The sequence below is a fragment of the Paramisgurnus dabryanus genome, chromosome 24 (assembly GCF_030506205.2).
Source record: "Paramisgurnus dabryanus chromosome 24, PD_genome_1.1, whole genome shotgun sequence".
NCBI lineage: Eukaryota > Metazoa > Chordata > Actinopteri > Cypriniformes > Cobitidae > Paramisgurnus > Paramisgurnus dabryanus.
The window spans coordinates 324,305-344,304 of record NC_133360.1 but is presented as its reverse complement, the minus strand read 5'-3'; the positions used below and the strand labels follow the sequence as shown (position 1 = coordinate 344,304).

The 20,000-nt window shown below is 37.6% G+C and overlaps 3 protein-coding genes across 3 annotated transcripts; 2 read left to right on the top strand and 1 right to left on the bottom strand.

Moving 5' to 3' along the window:
- The first annotated feature begins 121 nt into the window (after positions 1-121).
- Positions 122-3,869, top strand: bysl (bystin-like). Its single transcript, XM_065243134.2, has 7 exons — positions 122-542; positions 1,694-1,835; positions 1,925-2,063; positions 2,146-2,279; positions 2,374-2,534; positions 3,117-3,219; positions 3,347-3,869. Exons 1-7 carry the CDS (start codon positions 281-283, stop codon positions 3,696-3,698), a joined length of 1,293 nt encoding a protein of 430 aa, XP_065099206.1. The 5' UTR covers positions 122-280; the 3' UTR covers positions 3,699-3,869.
- A 950-nt stretch (positions 3,870-4,819) lies between these two features.
- ccnd3 (cyclin D3) lies at positions 4,820-7,459 on the top strand. Its single transcript, XM_065243484.2, has 5 exons — positions 4,820-5,044; positions 5,730-5,945; positions 6,033-6,192; positions 6,657-6,799; positions 6,889-7,459. Exons 1-5 carry the CDS (start codon positions 4,820-4,822, stop codon positions 7,012-7,014), a joined length of 870 nt encoding a protein of 289 aa, XP_065099556.1. The 3' UTR covers positions 7,015-7,459.
- Positions 7,460-8,116: 657 nt separating this feature from the next.
- Positions 8,117-18,594, bottom strand: nuak2 (NUAK family, SNF1-like kinase, 2). The gene is made up of 6 exons (XM_065266105.2): positions 18,308-18,594; positions 14,027-14,147; positions 13,492-13,643; positions 10,840-10,905; positions 10,315-10,567; positions 8,117-10,062 (listed from the first exon to the last, which is right to left on the bottom strand). Exons 1-6 carry the CDS (start codon positions 18,500-18,502, stop codon positions 9,050-9,052), a joined length of 1,800 nt encoding a protein of 599 aa, XP_065122177.2. The 5' UTR covers positions 18,503-18,594; the 3' UTR covers positions 8,117-9,049.
- Between the last annotated feature and the right edge of the window lie 1,406 nt (positions 18,595-20,000).

The following is a 20,000-nucleotide window of genomic DNA, read 5'->3' as shown; positions in this document are numbered from 1 at the left end:
ATATAATTTAATAAAACACACAAACACACAGGCTAAATATTAAACTTATGTGGGGGTGGTCATTGAGCGGAAGTAGACAGTGACGTGGTGCTGCTCCGAGATCAGTTTTTATCAGAGCAGTCACAAGACTCACATCAGCGCTCATACAACTCATCTGATCCCAGATCTGCGTTACACACAACCCACAAAGACACAAACGCATCGCCATTTGTTTCGGACGCACGTGTGTTGTTCGTGTCATGAGTTCGGTTCGCTGTTATTTGTAATCAAACTCATCATCATGCCGAAGGTGAAGAAGAGTAAAGGCGCACCGGAGCGCAGCGGGGCCGGTGTGGCTCTGGCGGATCAGATCCTGCAGGGAGACTCGGTTCGGATGAGCGGCCGCGTGAAGAACCGGAGCAGAACCCACGATGAGGAACAAGAGTATGTGGACGAGAAACTGTCCAGGAAAATCCTTCAACAGGCACGAATACAACAAGAAGAACTGCAGACTGAGTTAGGAATCACACCCGAGACCAAAAAACAACCAGCTACTCAACTAGGTAAGACACTGTTAACCAACCTTAACCAGACATAAAGATGGGTAGGCAGTTATAGATAGATATACAGACAGACAGACATTTTTGATGAATAGACTGTTATTGATGGGTAGACACTAGACAAACAAACAGACAGACAGACAAACATGGTTATAGAAAGTTAGACATACACAGTTATAAATAGACAGACAGACAGAGAGACAGACAGTTTAAGATAGACACATAGTTATAAATAGACAGTCAGAGAGACAGACAGACAGTTATAGAAAGACAGACAGACAGTTATAGATAGACAGAGAGACAGACAGACAGTTATAGAAAGACAGACAGAGAGACAGACAGTTATAGACAGACAGAGAGACAGACAGTTATAGAAAGACAGAGAGACAGACAGTTATAGATAGATAGACAGGCAGACAGACAGTTATAGATAGATAGACAGGCAGACAGACAGTTATAGATAGACAGACAGAGAGACAAACAGTTATAGAAAGACAGACAGACAGACAGTTATAGAAAGGCAGATAGATAGATAGAAACATAGTTATAGACAGACAGACAGACAGACAGACAGACAGGCAGTTATAGAAAGACAGACAGACAGTTATAGAAAAACAGACAGACAGACAGTTTAAGATAGAAACATAGTTATAGATAGACAGACAGAGAGACAGACAGACAGTTATAGAAAGACAGACAGTTATAGATAGACAGACAGACAGACAGACAGACAGACAGACAGACAGTTATAGATAGAAAGATAAATTGTCAGACAGACAGTGATCGATAGATAGATAGATTGATAGATAGATAGACAGACAGACAGACAGACAGACACACAGTTATAAATAGACTGACAGACAGTTATAGAAAGGCAGACAGACAGTTATAGAAAGAAAGACAGAGAGACAGACAGTTATATTTAGAAAGATAAATTGTCAGACAGACAGACAGACATACACACAGTTAAAGATAGACAGACAGATTACTATATTATTTAAATGAATATTATTTATATTGCATAAGTAATAGAAGAGTGTCAGTGTTAAAGTGTCATTGACAGATGTTATGATGTCATAGATCATGTGATATATTGTGTGTGTGTGTGTGTGTGTGTGTGTGTGTGTGTGTGTGTGTGTGTGTGTGTTTGTAAGGTGTCAGTACAGAGGATGGAGATTCTGATGAGGAGTGGCCTGCACTGGGTGCATCTGCAGAGGACACAGGAACAGAGGTACAGGTGGATCCAGAAGATGAGAAAGCCATTCAGATGTTCATGAGCAAGAATCCACCTGTCAGGTGACCTTTCATCATCGCTCAATTTGACCTCAGTGTTTGACCTTCTGTGTGGTATAAAGAGCTGACATCTTGTGTTTGTGTATGGACAGACGGACGTTAGCTGACATCATCATGGAGAAGATCACAGAGAAACAGACTGAAGTGGGCACTGTGATGTCTGAGGTGTCGGGTCGACCCGTTCCTCAGCTTGATCCCAGAGTAACAGAGGTGTATAGAGGTGTCAACAAGGTGTGGATTCATATCTCTGTGCTTCTTTACTCTTACTGTCACGACAGCACTTTTACACTGAAGTCTCTCTGTCTCTCTTCAGGTTCTGTCAAAATATCGCAGCGGGAAACTTCCCAAAGCGTTTAAGATCATACCAGCGCTTTCAAACTGGGAGCAGATCCTGTATCTGACGGAGCCTGAGACGTGGACCGCAGCCGCCATGTATCAAGCCACCAGGTCTGAGAGAACTCATACACTGATCTTATATAATCATCACTTTACATTGATGTGATTCATCTAGATGATGTATTTTATCTTTCTGTTTCTTCAGAATTTTCTCGTCTAATCTAAAGGAGCGCATGGCCCAGCGCTTCTACAATCTCGTGCTGTTACCCAGAATTCGAGACGACATCGCCGAGTACAAGCGGCTGAATTTTCACCTGTACGGCGCTCTGAAGAAAGCTCTCTTCAAACCTGGAGCCTGGTTTAAAGGTGAGACGCCCCACTTCACCTTACAGAAGTAGATCTCTGCTATACATCAGATAAATTTCAAGTTGAGCATTTTTATGAATTTTTCATTAATGATTTGCAAAGAGCAAATGGGCAAATATATCTAAGTTACATAAAATGTGATAACTCAGCTGTATTCTCATTAAACAATTGTGTTTCTGTGAAGTTACGTTAACAGAACACTAGGAGTCACTATTGAGTTAAAAAAACGCAAAAACGTAGAGGACTTGGCAACACAGCGCACATCATCTCTCGTTGAGTTTATGCTTTATCTCTGGCTAAATGTACGAACTCAAAGTTGTAAGGTGTTCTTCTTAAGAAGTTTTCAGATATAGGCAAAGAAAACACTTTTTGAAAGGCACAATGCTATTTTATAGCTTCATGTAATGTCATAAAAGACATGAATGCTGCATAATGTACAGCAGGTGACTCCATTACCTTAATAATGTGTGTTGCCATTGCCTTGCAGACTACACTACCCCTTACTTGACAGCTGTTCAATCTGATTGATCCATCAATACGATTACAAACTGATTATTTGTTGTATTTCTGTGTGTTTTATAGGAATTTTGCTCCCACTATGTGAATCAGGCACCTGCACGCTGAGAGAAGCCATCATCATCGGCAGCATCCTTACCAAATGCTCAATACCTGTGCTGTACTCCAGGTAAACAAACACACACACGCGTGCGCCATCAAAAAAAACTGCAGTTGATTACTGAGATACAGAACCTAATTTTGAAAAATGTCCTTCCGAGTAAATGGCACTTAATGGTTTGTTTATTTCTCTGCAGCGCTGCGATGCTAAAACTGGCCGAGATGGAATACAACGGAGCAAACAGCATTTTCCTGCGTCTGTTACTGGATAAGAAATACGCCCTGCCCTTCCGTGTCCTCGACGCACTGGTCGCCCACTTCCTGGCGTTCCGAACAGATAAACGGACTCTGCCGGTGCTTTGGCACCAGAGCCTGCTGACGTTGGTACAGCGTTATAAAGCAGATCTGTCGTCCGAACAGAAAGACGCCTTACTGGAACTGCTGAAGATCCAAACACACCCGCAGATTTCTGTCGAGATCAGACGAGAACTTCAAAGTGCCGAGGCCAGAGACGTGGAGGACGCCACACCGGCCATGACGTTAGACTGAGAAACTTATAAACTATCAGAGATAAAATCGGCTTGTGAATTACAGCTGCTTTATCTCATCACCGATAACATCAATTTGTGATATTTTCTGTTTGCATATCTGAAGTTATGCAGTAATCTTATTTTGAATGAGCTGTTGTATTGCTGGTTATTAAATCATATTCTGTAATCATCAGGTCTGTTTGTTTGTTATTCAGGTTGTCATACAAATATTAGAATCAATATGAAATTATGTTTCTGGTAAATGCATTGCACTGGTGTTATGTAATGCATTATTTCTGAATAAAACTAGATCTGATGGTGAGGTAAATGCTCTTAAACATCTAAGCATTTTGCAGACAATTTTTCCAAATTGACTTACAAGTTCATTCAAGCTGCAGATTTAATAAGTATGTGTTTACCCAAAATCAAACCCACGCATACGGGAATCTTTTTTTTTTTAAATTTCAAAATATAAAAAAATGGCTATTTGCTAAAATATATTTTGGAATTGTTTAAAAACACATATTTTTAACCAATATATTTTTGTATATTTTGAAATCTATTTAAAGCAAGGAATTATATTCACGTCACATTGTAAGAAAAACTTTGTAACAAACCTGTAACTTGAAATACAATTTGAAATATGTTTTATTTTCAACCTTTATATTAACATATATGTTTAAATTCCAAAATATATTTAAAACATTTTTGGTCAGAGATTTTTTTTTGCCGTATATGGGCATGACCTTAGCGTTCAAATTTGAAGAGAGATTACACAATAATTTTGTTTAATAAAATTCACTTATAAATTATTGACATTAAAATCAGCAACGTGTATTAAAAAGTACATGTTATAATTTTTATTATTTTTAAATAAATTTTTACCTCACATCGAGCTGATGATGAATGTTACGTCACGAGCTCAACACTACCGGCGCGCCGCCGCCGCTCGCTCTTGAAACCTCAAGAGTAGACGGATAAAAACTCTGTCTTTTACGTATAAATATCTGTTAAATGTATAATAATATAATGTTAGAAGTATTGTGTACTTATTTTACTATTTGACCCGCGCGTGACTCATTTTAAAGTTTAAATTAAGTGATTAAGTGAAAATCTCTCAGGCGAAAATTACCGTAAATAATGGAGTTAATGTGTCATGAAACTGTTGAAATGGACTCCAGCTCCCAGTTGATGTCCAGACCGGTTCGGGCGTTTAGAGACGCGGTTCTGACCCAAGACTCGCGCGTCCAACAGAACCTGCTGAGCTCGGAGAGACCGAACATCAAATCGAGGCCCGAACCCGGCACCGAGCAGACCGACGTCCAGCCGTACATGCGCCGCATATTAACGGGGTGGATGCTGCAGGTAAGAAGAAGAGATCAGATCTGAATCAGACCATTCACATTGACACGGTTCTAATGTGGATTTGAGGATTCAGATCATATCTAATAATATAAAACTAGATTAATCATACTCATATGCTCAGATCATTTCAACTGGTCCCTACTGAAATATCCAGCTAAGACCAGCTGGTAAGGTGGCAGTAGTTGGTTTAAGCTGGTCTTCCCAGCCTGGCAAAGCTGGTGGGTCAGATTGTCTTCCAGGCTGACCAGCTAAATCCAGCTAAACCATCTTTAATAAGTGACCAAAACACAGCTAGACCAGCAAAACCAGCTGAGATTAGCTAAAACCAGCCCACCAGTTTATGACCAATCGCATCAAATTCTATTTAAATCATACAGATCTAATCTTTGGGTTGCAAAGGGCCGGAAAGTTTTTTTGTAAATTTCCATGGGAACTTAATCTGGGGAATTTTGTATATATTTCAAATTGGAAACTTAGCAGGAATTTATGGGAATTCCGGTAATTTACCGTAGATACATTTATATAAACTATATCATACAAACATAAATAATTTTTTTTATTCAAATTCCCAGTTTATTCCCATTAATTCCCTTGGAGAGTTTCCAGCTTTGAAAATTCCTGGAATTTACAGATTGAAATCACACATATGATCACATGTTTGTAAAAAAATGATGTTTCTTGTCAGGTGTGTGAGGATCAGAAATGTGAGGAGGAGGTCTTTCCTCTGGCCGTTCATTATTTGGACCGGTACATGTCTCAGTATCCTGTATACAAACACAATCTACAGCTGCTGGGATCCGTCTGCATGTTCCTGGCCTCCAAACTCCGGGAATCGGTTCCTCTGAGCGCCTCCAAGCTCTGCATCTACACGGACCACGCCGTGACCATCCCAGAAATACTGGTCATATTCGTTTATTACACATTCACGAATCATCTTCAGTGTTTCAGGATCACAAACTGACCTGTATGTCTCTGTGTGTTAGTGTAGCAGTGGGAAGTGCTGGTGGTGTCGAGGCTGAACTGGGATCTGGCCTCAGTGCTGCCCTCTGACTTTCTGGAGCTGTTACTGCAGGGCCTTCCATTCAACCTGGAGAACCCAGAGGTCGTACGCCGTCACGTGCACTCTTACATCGCACTGACCGCCACGGGTACATCATCATCTTAAAATACACATGAACTTTAACCTATACAGTTAGGACATGTGGTGTGATTTTAGAGCGTCATTCATGTGGACTGACAGGGGGATGTGAGCGGATTGTTGCGGATGTCAGCAGGTTTCTGTGAGTCTATTGATTCTGTCAATCCCAGGCTTTGTTTAACCGTATAAGCCACAAGCTTACAGAATTACAGTATCTCACTGTCCTGAAGCATCAGACCCACAGTCCAGACCTGAAGTTGAGCGTCTGTGCTTCATCAGTTGATACTTGAGACCCTGTAGGACAATAAACAGCTGTGTAAGAGAAAATAACCTGTGTGAAACCTGAGCTGCTGGACATATGTGGCCCATATAATCTATACTGTATGTGATGTCACACAGTTTAATAATAGCACATAAACGTAAAAATGTCCTGCGATATCTAGTTTGAGCATAAGTGATGTGTTTGTTTTTCAGAGCTAAAGTTCTCAATCTTCACTCCGTCTACAATGGCTTGCTCATGTTTGACGGCAGCTGTTATCAGACTGAAAGACCTCACAGAGACGATAACCACCGATGCTCTCCTGAAGATCCTGAGGAACATGCTAGACGTGGATGAGGTGATGATTGGCACGTATACAGAAGATCTTTAGTCATGTTTTATTCAAATAAGAGAGTAGAGCTCTCTGATCATCTGTGTCTGATTCAGGTGTCTCTCTACGAGTGTTATTCAGCGTTGGAGGAGTTGATCGATGTGACTCTGTGCCGGTCACCTGTGACAGATTCACCTGAACTCATCAGTACATCTGTCAACATTCAACACATCAAACAGTGACAGGTGCACGGTCATATTCATTAATTTAGATCCATTGAATGAAATCATTCTAGCGCTTTTTGGCGTTTTGATGAATGTGTTTGACGTTGTTGTTAGTTTCTTCTCATGTTTAAATGGTCATTTATGATATAGCAGATGTTTGGCGCTAAAGCAAATATTTGTGTTGCTATCAGACCTTTGTCCTGTTAAACTCAAACACTGCTGTATATCTGACTGACTGTATGACCATTGACCTTTGGTGTCTGCGGTGAGGATAGCATTACAGATTTTGTGATTAATTTACTAAATTTCACTCAGACATGAATGTTATTCATAGTGAGAACCGATCTTAAATATAAAGCATGTAAAAATAAAAACTATAGATGTGGATGATTATTTTTGGGGGCTTGTTTATGCAGGTTATATTTCACCATTAAATATTTACATTGCATTTTTTGTCAAATATAATTTTCTTTTGATTTCGGGGTGAAATACATTTCCTGACACTTCACAATAAGTTTTTTCTAATTTCATTTTCGTCTAAAAAATATGAGAATACATTAGAAATGCACCAATATATCAGCCAATAATCGGTATCAGTTAATAAAAGTAATTTTTCACAATATCGGCCGATAGTTTAAAAAAAGCCGATAGTCATGGCCGATATATACTGTCAATCAAACTAGAAAATGTAAAGAAACATCACTAATTTAGTATGGAAACTTTTTTTTAAAAAGGCTGGCGGGGAATGAGTTAAACACGATTGTTTTCTCCTTCTTATGTAAACCTTGTGCATGCAAAAGACCGCTAAAAGTCCAGATGTATGCCCACAACATTAAATTACACCTTAAATTAAGTACAATGTTGTTACAATGCTAAAAAGAAGTGGTATACTAGAAGTAATATTGCTGGAAATGTGAAAGTGCACACATTTGGCCTTAACAAACATCTCTGGGGGGATTGTGGGTAATATTTGTCCCGAATCATGCCTAATGGTACACTTTAAATTCTTGCACTTATGATCTCTGGTGGACTTAATTTTAATTTTGAATGCTATACATTATGTAAACTAGGATGCAGCATTACAGCAGAAGTCATAAATGATGTAAACACAAGAATCAAGTCATTTTATCTGCAGTTTATTTGCTTCACTGATTCATAGACTGGAAAATAAACATGCAGAAACTCAAACACAAACTGATCAAATACACCTGAGTGGTTCACAGATATCACAGTTAAACCCACAACACAGCTTCTCTCATAGACATCTTACTGTCACCCCCCCACCCCATGACACTTAAAGAGAAATAACACAATTTTGTGTTTGTGAATGCTGTGTAATGAGTTGACATAAATACAAAATGTTCAGATGAAACTAAAAACAACCACCAAAATGTCAACAGATCCGTTTAATACTTCTAAATACAGGATTATTTTCCACATAGGTGACTGTGTGATCCTGAAAACAATAAAAAGACTCTTATCGCTCCTATCGATACTAAAGTCTGGACCTCATAAACCCGGAAGCAGATAAAAGTTAATTGTATTTATAGCACTTGTCAATTCTGAGAAGTTAATAGTGTTATAAACATCTGATCTTCAAAAGCCTTCTAGTAAACCACTGTGGCAACATTCTTCTGTGCATTCTGTTCTTGTCGTGTGACCTGCTTTTCTTCTTCTGCAGGTTTGTAACTATATTTGTTGTGTACGTTTCTGGAAAGTTCCCACCAATAAGTCTTTAAAACAAACAGGTGAACTTAATTCACATAGTGTTCTGAACTTCTGCCCAGATTCATCTTTGGCATCGTTTTCATACAGTAAGCCAACACCTTAAACAATATTGGGGAAAAACCTACGTTATAAAAGCTTTTGTCTGAGCAGACCTCACAGGACTTGTTGTCCTCAGTGATGCTCTGTTTTCTACCTGGCCTAAAATCATTTCTTTACTAGCCACAATCATTACTCCATGAAGAAATTCCTCAATGACTCTGAAAATCCCGTACGGCCAGTGCACTTTCCAAGCACAACGTAAAGGTTGCATCGTTTTTAAAGTACGCTACGCCTTGACAAAGACTTCTTTGGAAGTCTGAGTTACATTCTGACATTCAGCAATTGAAAACGCACTATCGGACACTCCGGCACGATAACAAGCGGTGTCCATGTCCCAGCGTCCTTGCCGCAGGGCAGACCTGTCCAGCAGATTATCCACTGACACGCATCCTCGCATCCGACCACCCCCTGATGGACGATCCATCGGGGTGACTGGAATCTCGCGATCTGGTAGATCGAGTCTGTCGAAGGACTCTGATGAGAGGATGCTGTCCTCACTGATTGCTCCGCTGGGCCGGGATCGGTTTCCTCCCGCGGGTAAAGTGGACGCGAGCTGGTCCAGCGATCCAAATTCTTGCAGGCCGCTGGAAAACTTCCCATGGCGTTTAAGGATACCCTTGCGATGTCCCATGGATGATGGGCACAGGCGTGTCTGGGTGGAGTCGCTGCTGTCCGGGGAAGAGGAATAATAGTCCGACTTGCTTTCGGGCGGCTTCTTCAAAATGCCTTTAGGGGGCGGAGGTAGCACAGGCGGCTCAGCGGCACTGGAGGTAAAAGTGTTCGGGCTTTTCTCCTCCAACGGTGTAGATTGGGCATCAACGGGTGGTTTCTGTCTCAGACTGCCCCGCTTTTTCAAAATGCCTTTGTGGGGTCGAGGAGTGGAGCTTTCTTGCATTGTCTGAGAGACGTTGTTTTCTTTACGTGACCTGCGTATGGAGCGCTGACGCTGAACCGGCTCTCCTCCGGTTGCTCCACTCGACCGCAACAGACAGCGCATCTTCGAGCCGCTCTGTAGAAGAGGACGAGAGGTGCGACGCAACCAGTCTGCGATGCGGGTCGGGCAACCCGTTTGAGACGCAGCAGCCAAGCGATCTGGTCCTTGGCGGGCTGCGCTTTCGTTCTGTGCCAGTAGGGGGAGCTGATAGCCCCAGTTGAGCCACCAGTGTCCAGCGATCTCCTCTAACGTAGCTCTGCGTTCTGGGTTCACCATCAACATCCAGCGGATCAAACCACATGCATCTGTTGGGGGGAAAGTCATATGATCATCTCATATCTCCAAAATGTGCAGTAGTTTTCACTGCTAAGGCAAGCAAGCAATTTAGTTTATTATATGCTAGGAAAAGATAAGCACTGTCTGTTACAGTATTGTAAAAAGGGGTGGTGTCTTGATAAAATAACTTTAGAGATACTCTGCCCCTTTGACAAACATGATAATACAGTTTTATATTAAATACGCTGTTGATCTTAGAAGCGGTCAACCATGTCTCATACCGGAAGGTTTAGTTGGTTTGCGGTAGTCTCCGGTGCTAATCTGGTGGACTAAGTTCTTGTAGTCATGTCCATCGAAAGGCATCGCTCCATGCACCAATGTATAAAGCAAAACCCCCAGAGACCAGCAGTCCACCTCTGGACCTCTGTACGGTCTCCCGTTCACAATCTCTGGAGAAGCGTATAGAGGACTACCGCAGTACGTCTGCAGGAATTTATCATCTTGATACAGATTAGACAGCCCAAAGTCAGCAATCTGAGGACAGAAAGTCAGTTCAGTCAGTAACAAACTACCTGTTGACCTCTTATATAACAAAAGACAAGTTACACTGTTATCTGTATTTCTGTCCTGCATGCATGCTTGTTTTAGGGTTTATTGCTTAATAATCCCAGAGAAAACAGAAGTAAGAGCAATAAAGTGTTGAGAGGGAGTCTGTGTAAACTTTTTTCAAGAACTGGTTTTACAGAAATTAGTTTCGCTTATGTTTAATGAAGCTCAATGACTTTGAGAATCTCTACAGAACTCACTTTGATATTTCCGTCGCCGTCTAATAGGATGTTTTCCAACTTCAGGTCACGATGAACGATCCCATTCTGTTGAACAGAAACAGCACAGATATTGGGGTTATAGACACACTCATTGTTTTATTGTTAGTCAATGATGCAACAGTTTCACTATTAACACTTTCATTATTATGACAAGAAACATCTGGAAACCACCTAACAGTTTAAGATTTCTACGTCAGCGAAATCATTTTAGTTTTCCTAAGCAAGTTCAGTGTCGTGACCTATGGAAGGTAAAACGAGGTTAACCTTTACCCTCTTTTATCTTTGTATGATCTCTAAATAAGGACATAGACGCAGCGGGAGCGTTCGGGGTCAGAACAGAATGGGCGAGCTGTGTGTGGAATGTGTGGTATGCAGGATTGTGTGTTGTTCTGTAGGAGGGCAAAATACGTCTGAGGTCTCGCCTCGCCTCATTTAACACCGCAAGCCAAAAACACCAATAGCAGACAGTTGAGTTTACTCTTAAAGGCCTCGCAATGATTTCTTCATGGGTGTAACGTACATCAGGTTTAACTCAAAGCTTACATACTTTTTTAAATCAGGGTGTGTTTGTTTTCAGTCTTACAGATGTTTTAAAACATTGCGTGAGGACTTGTTATGTGAAAATGTTGTTATTGTTGTTTGCATTGGTGTTTATGCATGCATTATAAAGAGCCAGTGATGTGTAGTCTGTCTGAAACTCATGCGTCTATCTGACAGTAGCTGCGTTTTGATTACCCTTCAAATTGCGCAAATTGAAGTGACGACTTGAAAATGCGCCCAATTCAGGTGAGTTGCTTTTTTGGGCAATTCGAAAAAGGAATATATCGCAAAACTTCAATGGAAACAAATTTACAAGTCACCTGACATGTGTTAAAGTCACATGATCATTCTTTAAATATGGCACGGTATGTTTGATTGGAGGACAAGACAAGGAGGTGTGGTCAAGTTTATGGGCCGTCACAAGAACCGACAAGCGCTTACATCAAAATACCACGAGAGCAATTGGTGAGTCGACTGCCCTGTATGCTTTTGAGTTGCTCTCCCAGTATTTTGCTGTCATACGCATGTCGGTCTGCGCGGCGCCATATGAGGCCAAGGCGAGAGAACAAAATTAAATTTTAGTCGCATAACATTGGTTAATGGAAAATCATTTAGCAAAAATTTTTTGTTGACATTTAGAAAATAACGCCACAGATTTTTGTCAACATTTAGAAAATAACGCCAAAGATTTTTGTTCACATTTAGAAAATAACGCATATATTAATTGTCGACATTTGCATTATTTTCTAAATGTCAACAAAAATCTTTTGTGTTATTTTCTAAATGATTTTTGTTCACATTTAAAAAATAACGCCAAAGATTTTTGTTGACATTTAGAAAATAATGCATGTCGACAAAAATATATGCATTATTTTCTAAATGTCAACAAAAAATCTTTTGTGTTATTTTCAAATAGATTTTTGTTGACATTTAGAAAATAACGCCAAAGATTTTTGTTGACATTTAGAAAATAATGCATGTCGACAAAAATATATGCATTATTTTCTAAATGTCAACAAAAAATTATTTGTGTTATTTTCAAATAGATTTTTGTTGACATTTAGAAAATAACACCAAAGATTTTTGTTGACATTTAGAAAATAACGCCAAAGATTTTTGTTGACATTTAGAAAATAGCGCATATACTTTTTGTTGACATTTGCATTATTTTCGAAATGTTGACAAAAAATATATGCGTTATTTTCTAAAAGATTTTTGTTGACATTAAGAAAATAACGCCAAAGATATTTGTTGACATTAAGAAAATAACGGCAAAGATTTTTGTTGACAATTAGAAAATAACACCAAAGATTTTTGTTGACATTTAGAAAATAACACATATATTTTTTGTTGACATTTGCATTATTTTCGAAATGTTGACAAAAAATATATCCGTTATTTTCTAAAAGATTTTTGTTGACATTAAGAAAATAACGCCAAAGATTTTTGTTGACATTAAGAAAATAACGGCAAAGATTTTTGTTGACATTTAGAAAATAACGCATATATTTTTTTCGAAAAATAACGCAAAAGATTTTTGTTGACATTTAGAAAATAACACCAAAGATTTTTGTTGACATTTAGAAAACAACACATATATTTTTTGTTGACATTTGCATTATTTTCGAAATGTTGACAAAATGTTGACAAAAAATATATGCGTTATTTTCTAAAAGATTTTTGTTGACATTAAGAAAATAACGGCAAAGATTTTTGTTGACATTTAGAAAATAAAGCATATATTTTTTTCGAAAAATAACGCAAAATATTTTTCTGTTTACATTTAGAAAATAACGCAGCTAGGTGTTCAGTCATGTCAGGTGTATTGTGTGTTATGCAATCCTTTATTTAGTATTTCTAGTGCATCACAGAGATGTTGTGGCTCGTTTCTCTGGGTTTTCCTCAGGGCACAAGAGATTTATGGGTAGCTTTAGAGACTTACTAAGAAATACTCACATGATACTTGACTCATATTTATACTTAGAAGAATGTGACATTATAATGATTACATGTAGAGGATATTTTTTGTTTGCCCCTAATGGACAAGTATGTGTTTTATATTGTTTTTTGTGTGTGTGTTTGTGTTCTCACCCTGTGACAGTATTGAACAGCAGAAACGATCTGTCTGAATAAATGTCTGGCTTCGGTCTCAGAGATGTGTTGTTTCTCACTGATGTAGTCGTACAGATCTCCTTTACTGGCGTACTCCATCACAATCACTATCTTATCTTTATTCTCAAAAACTGAAAGACAAAGACACACAGGTTAACATTAAAACATGTGTATGCATCATACTGTACCTCACAATTATTCTCAATTTTTAAGTAATAAAATGATCCTGTATACAATTGTGAAATATAAAGCTTTTATAATCTATGAAAGAGGTAGCAGCCTATTGATGTTTTGTTTTTTGTCGGGAGAGGAGATGCGTTGAGTCGTTGAATGAGGTGCAGTGAAGCAGACTAAATGTGTTTTTTGGGGGGAGTCTTACATAATGTGAACAAAGAGATTGGCGTGACAGAGAAGAAGCCGTTACATAGCGTGAATAATCACAGCTATCTGGTTACGGGATGTCACAGCTCTTTCTCTCTACACAAAAACGGTAAAGTATTGTGTAATCACAGACCTTCATATATGGTGATGATGTGCGGATGACCGAGTGATGACATGATCTCAATCTCACGTCGAATGTGAATTAAATCCTGCTCGTCTTTAATCTTTTCCTTTCGGATGGATTTGATGGCCACCTGAAATACAAACACACAAACGAGAAATTAATGATCTGAATAATCTCAATCGTTTGATTAGTAGAGTCATTTTTTAAGTTACGTATCATAATATTTTTGCGAAATAAAATTGCAAGCACTTCTTGTATTATTGTCTTCATATTGCCTTCAAGATTGCTTTACTGTTTTCTAATCTTTGAATAAATGTGTCTGCTAAATGTACAAATTACTTTTGTGGATATAGTGTGCTATATGGGGTTATCACATTTCCTACCGTTATTGTTGTTATAGTAAAACTGCGCTACCTTGGCATTGTCACACAAAAATGTAAGACGTAACCGTATATTTAAGTGTTAACTGAGATGACTGTAGTAAATGTTTGTGAAGAAAAGAAACACAACGTCAATTGGGTGCGACAGAGAATTTAAGACCTCGTGATCGTCTCACGGCGATTGTGTCGAAGTTGTTTACAGTTTTTCGAATAGGGATGATGTCAATGAAACACAAAGCAGTGGAAATGTGTCCTCGTGTGAGACACTTTGCATTTGGAAGGATGAGTTTGCATATCACCTTTGTGTCTTTATAATCAGACTCTTTTGTGTGTCTGTATGCGAATATCAATTGTTTATGAGTCGTCAGGCCGAGATGTTTGAGATTCCAGAGTGTATTTGTGTGTTTGTGGCAGACGGGTCTGTGAAGGGTCAGAAATAAAATGACAGATGAACAAACAGACCTGGACTGGTTTAGACCCGAAGAGGAATTTCACACCAATAAATGCCATCACAAATCTCCTCTTTATCATCCCGACCGATGTCACAGGAGAAGATTCAGATGTTGTGAAAACTGTATAATGAAATCTATACCCAACAAACCTGTTCCTGCTGTTTATATTGTTGTACGAAGAGGAAACAGTGACAGATTGAGGGGAAATACCACACTAATGTTTCTATAGTCTCTCAGTTATCGGGAAATTGACTCAAATTGTCTAAACATCTAGAAATAGCCGGATCAGTGTGTTATCAGACGAATGAAGCGTGTCTTTCCTCAAGAGAAATGAGGTCACAGAAGATCTTATCTCTGTGGGGTGTAGGGATTTATACGATCAAACATTCACTTTCTCTTTACCGTAAAGAATAAGATTACAGTAAACTTTCTACTACAAATCACAACACTGAGCAATGCTTCATTCATTACAATAAGGAAACGGAAATCTTTAAAATCCTGAAGGAAAATCCCTGTCTGAGGTTTCTTTGTGTCAAGAGATTTGATGAGAGGAAATCATTTCTCAAGGTCGTTTCTGTTTCTCTGTGAACGATTTTATAAACATTAACCAACTCAAATGAGCTTGAAATGGAAAATATCAAACCACAAACACAAACCAGATCATTTACATAACACTGTGGTTGTACTACGATCATGTGATGATATGTGTTGTGTATACTAAGACTTGATTTTGATTTTAAAGAATATACACTGCTGCTCAAAGTTATAATAATAATAAAATAACTCATCCAAACTATGGCATAACAGAAATGAAAACTGGGAATGATGGTGTGACTAAAAGAAATCAAAGCTCTGTAATATTTTATCATCTGAAGTGCAATCATCGTGTCATTTTATCAAGAAGCTTCACCTTAGGATGAATTTTAAAAAATATTAAAGGTGTTCACATTTAATCTGGGCTCTTATTGGCTGATTTTCTTCAATATTCAGTCTAATTTCAAAAATATTATTTTTAAAAAATTTTTTAGCTTTTTAATAACAGATATTAATCTGTTTGGCACAGCTATATTTTTGTCTCCAAAAGTAATTTCAGATTAAATGATTTTTAAGATCATAGGTAACATTTGAGTCAAGTGTTTCAACTCTTTTGACCGGTTTAATTTGTCTTGAATCAAGTTTATTTTTCTTAAACCATTGGCAAATACTTCTAACACATGCCAGCCGGGTAAGAAAACTCGGTTATGACCTCAGCAGGACAGGATGATGATAACAAATAATATTTGCCGTATAAACTGGAATTTCACATATATAGACATGTTGGGTCAAACATCTCAGTTTTGGCTGTGATGACCTCAGGCTGGAATTCTGGAATTTAAGACAGGAATGTTACCCTTACCTGAAAACCACCCACCCAACATTCCCATCAGATTTCATCTTACTAGAACAAGTCCAAAAAAGATGTTTTGTACTAGAGAGGACTTTCAGGGACTTTTTCATATTTCAATACGTCAATGTACGTCAAAAACTTATGCTGAATCAATAAATCAAAACTTAATTTTCACTTCTTTCCTACTTAATATCATTTTAAAAACTGTAGCTTTTCAATTTAAAGAACAAATCTTCTTTTTATTCACCTGACAACTAAAAACCCTGAATGAACCTGAGTCTGATATTTGTCTGATCAGTTCAGGTGAGATTATTGAACATTGACTTTCTCTTTCCTAGCAAACTCTTTGTGTTATTGACACAAGGGATCGGTTGTTCTCCATCTAAATCTTGTGTTTCACATCCACACATGCAGCTTATATAACACAAACCCACGCTCACCTGATGATGGCTCAACCCTAACTTACCTGACCTCTATACTCTCATATCATAAACACATGCACAACTACATCACTTCAATGAAATATAAACAGGTTGTATTACAAAATAATTTCATAATAGAAAAAACACTATAATAATTTCTTATTATTGCGTTGACGTGTATGTGTTTAATACAGAATATTGTGGCGTATAATCATTGAAATGTGCGTGCGAGTGCCTGCGTCTTACATTCAGAAGCTGAATTGACCCGCCGGCTATTTAAAGGTGCTTTCTAAAGGCAGGGCGGTAACCCAGAACCTGTTTTATGTTTGCTTAAGCTTTAAAGGAAAGTGCTTGTATAGACACAACTCTGTGTGTGTGTATCATTACTCATAATGTTAACATTGTCATACAAAAGGTCACACAAACAAGACACACACTGCATATCAAATGACATTACACAGAATTCTGCAGGAGATCAATCGAATCAATTATATATCTTACACGCCCTAAAATTCAACAGATTTTTAGCATAAAAGACTGGGAAATAATTCATTATATGACTTCTTATAGATCTTTCATTACAAGTTTTACTATTGTTTTTAAGGACACACACCCAATAAAGTGTTTAAGTGTTTTCCGAAAAATATCTTCACTGTAATAAAATCCTTGTTGCACTTACATTAATTTGAATTTTCAATTTATTTCATCTTTTTTGACTAGTGAGGAGTTGCTATAAATTATACAAATAATGCTGAAAATAGATTGTCCAATAATTCAGCCTTTACGGCACCAAACTTTAAATATTTTGAGCAAATGGCTTCGAACAACAATACTGTTATCACCAAGGTTGTGTCTATTGGGAGACAAGGAACAGAGAGTTCACGGTGATTATGATGGGGGTCTCAGTGACACTCGAGTCATTTTAAAACACTAGAAATCTCCTAAAACCCCAGAGTTCAAAGAATGGGGGTCAACATAATGACTAAGACACCTTCATACCAGCGTTTGCTTTACAAACTACATGATAAGAACAAAGCAGGGGTCTCAGTCTGGGAAGACTTTTGGTCTTTTGTCTTTACATGTGACGCAATCATTTTGGCCTTTCATTATTATATTTCATGTATGCATTTGGCAGACGCTTTTATCCAAAGGGACTTACAGTGCATTACAGGGTATAGATATACAGGAATACTTTTATTTTATTTACTGTTATTATTATTTATTTGTTTGTTTTTTTACTCTGTCTAGGTCTGTTCATTACAGCTACTGTAAATATGTTGGCCTAACGTGCAGTATTTGTATAAAGTATAAAAACAACAACAATAATAATAGCAAAAATTAAATAAAGTAAAATAACAAAATTAAATGTTGACTTTCAATTCTACAATTAAAATTTAAGTGCAATTTAAGTTTTTTTTACAGTGCACGCGACAATTTAATAACAATGTCAATACTGTAGAAATACAGCAATGCTGTTACAGTAGTTTAATGTAAATATAAATCAATCTGAGAGGACTGTAAGAAAAACAATACAAATATCTCATCTTTATATCCTTGCATGCTTTCACTGATGTGATGAATTCATTGAAGTGTTTATGAATGATTTTATTCAGTCTCGATGTGTTTTTGATGATTTATTGTTAGCTCACCGTTCTGCCGGTTCGGTCCATCGCTTTCGTCACTCGTCCGTATGTCCCTTTACCGAGAGTCTCGAGGAACTCGTATCTGTGTTTCAGGTTGTGTTTGTGATAGTGTCTCTTCACCGCCTGCCGCTTCACGTGCACAACACCGGCAGACAGCTCACCCGAACCCTCGAGAACCCGACCGGACCAGTCAGTCTCCATGACCCACTGATGATGATGATGATGATGATGATGAAAATGAGTGTGTTTACATATCCACTGCGCGCGTGCAGGTGAGAGTGAATGAAGCGCGGATCTGGTGCGACTGTGAGTGGGGTAGAAAGTGACGTCAGTGTTTGGGCGTGTCGACAGAGTTGTAAGTCCCGCCCAAATATACTGATTTTATGGCAACAATATTTACATACATTTACATTGAGCAGATGCAGTTTTATTCAAAGCGACTTACAAATGTGAAAATTTGACATTTTGTGTAAGGAGCAAACACTATACATACAAAGTAAACACTGTACCTTGCACGTGAAGGTTTGAAAGATTAAAGAGTTTTCCAAAATGGAAACATCTAAATCTTATGATAATTGATATTGATTTTACTCCCAAAATAAATAACAATAAAGTAAAAATAATCAATATTCAGCTAACATCAACAGTTGTTTGTGTTCTTAACGTGATGTCCACTGGATGGCGCCACTACATGAGGAAACTTTACACGGGTTAGCTTTATGACAAATGTTTCGAGAGATTTATTTAAAAGAAAAGTCTCAAAAACAAATGTATGATTTAAATATCCCCATACGGCAAAAATATATTTTTGCTGAACTATATTTTGGAATATGTTTACAAAATGTTTTTTTGTATATTTAGAAAGCATTAAAAATATATTTAGCCTTCCATGTATTTCAAACCAAGGAAATATATTCATCTGACTTTAGAAGAAAAACTTTTATTTTATAAACCTGTAAACATAACGGGGACAGGGGATTAGACTAGTCCTAAAACTAGTCCTAGACTAAAAAAAATATAAGAGATGTCCAAACTGAAAACAACTTGCACTGACATCTTAAAATACATCAATGCTTTTTATTTTGCTCAAAAAGCAACAAAAGTAATGTTTTTAGTAAGGCATGTTTGTTAAAACTAAGTTATATTATCTAATTAAACTAAGGCCTAGTCCAGGTTTAAGATAATCCCTGTCTGGGAAACCACCCAAACAACAGGTTTGAAAAGGTTCAAATGAAATATATTTTTAACAAAAATGTTTTACTTGTATTTAGCATATATTCAAAATATATTTAGGCAAAGAATACATTTTTGCTGTAGGGTTGTAAAATTAGAAATGCATTTGTCCTTAAAATACATTTTTAAATATATTCTCATATATCCAAATTGAAAAATATATTAAATTGAGCTTTATTTTCTACAAAATGTATTTTATGCATTTATTTTAAATTATTTTTTTGCCAGATAAATGTATTATTATTATTTTATTTTTTTGGCAGAAGGGCAACTTACTCTTAAAACATTTTTCACCCCCCCCCCCCCCATTATTACTATTAAATCTCATTAGTGGTCATTTAAATGTAATTTTTTTCCAATTAGTTAAAACTATATCTTTGTGTTTTGTAAAAGTTTTTATATCGTGTCACAGTCTATTATGGCCAGACTGCATTTCCCAGCATTCATCAGTCGCGCATTAAGCCCC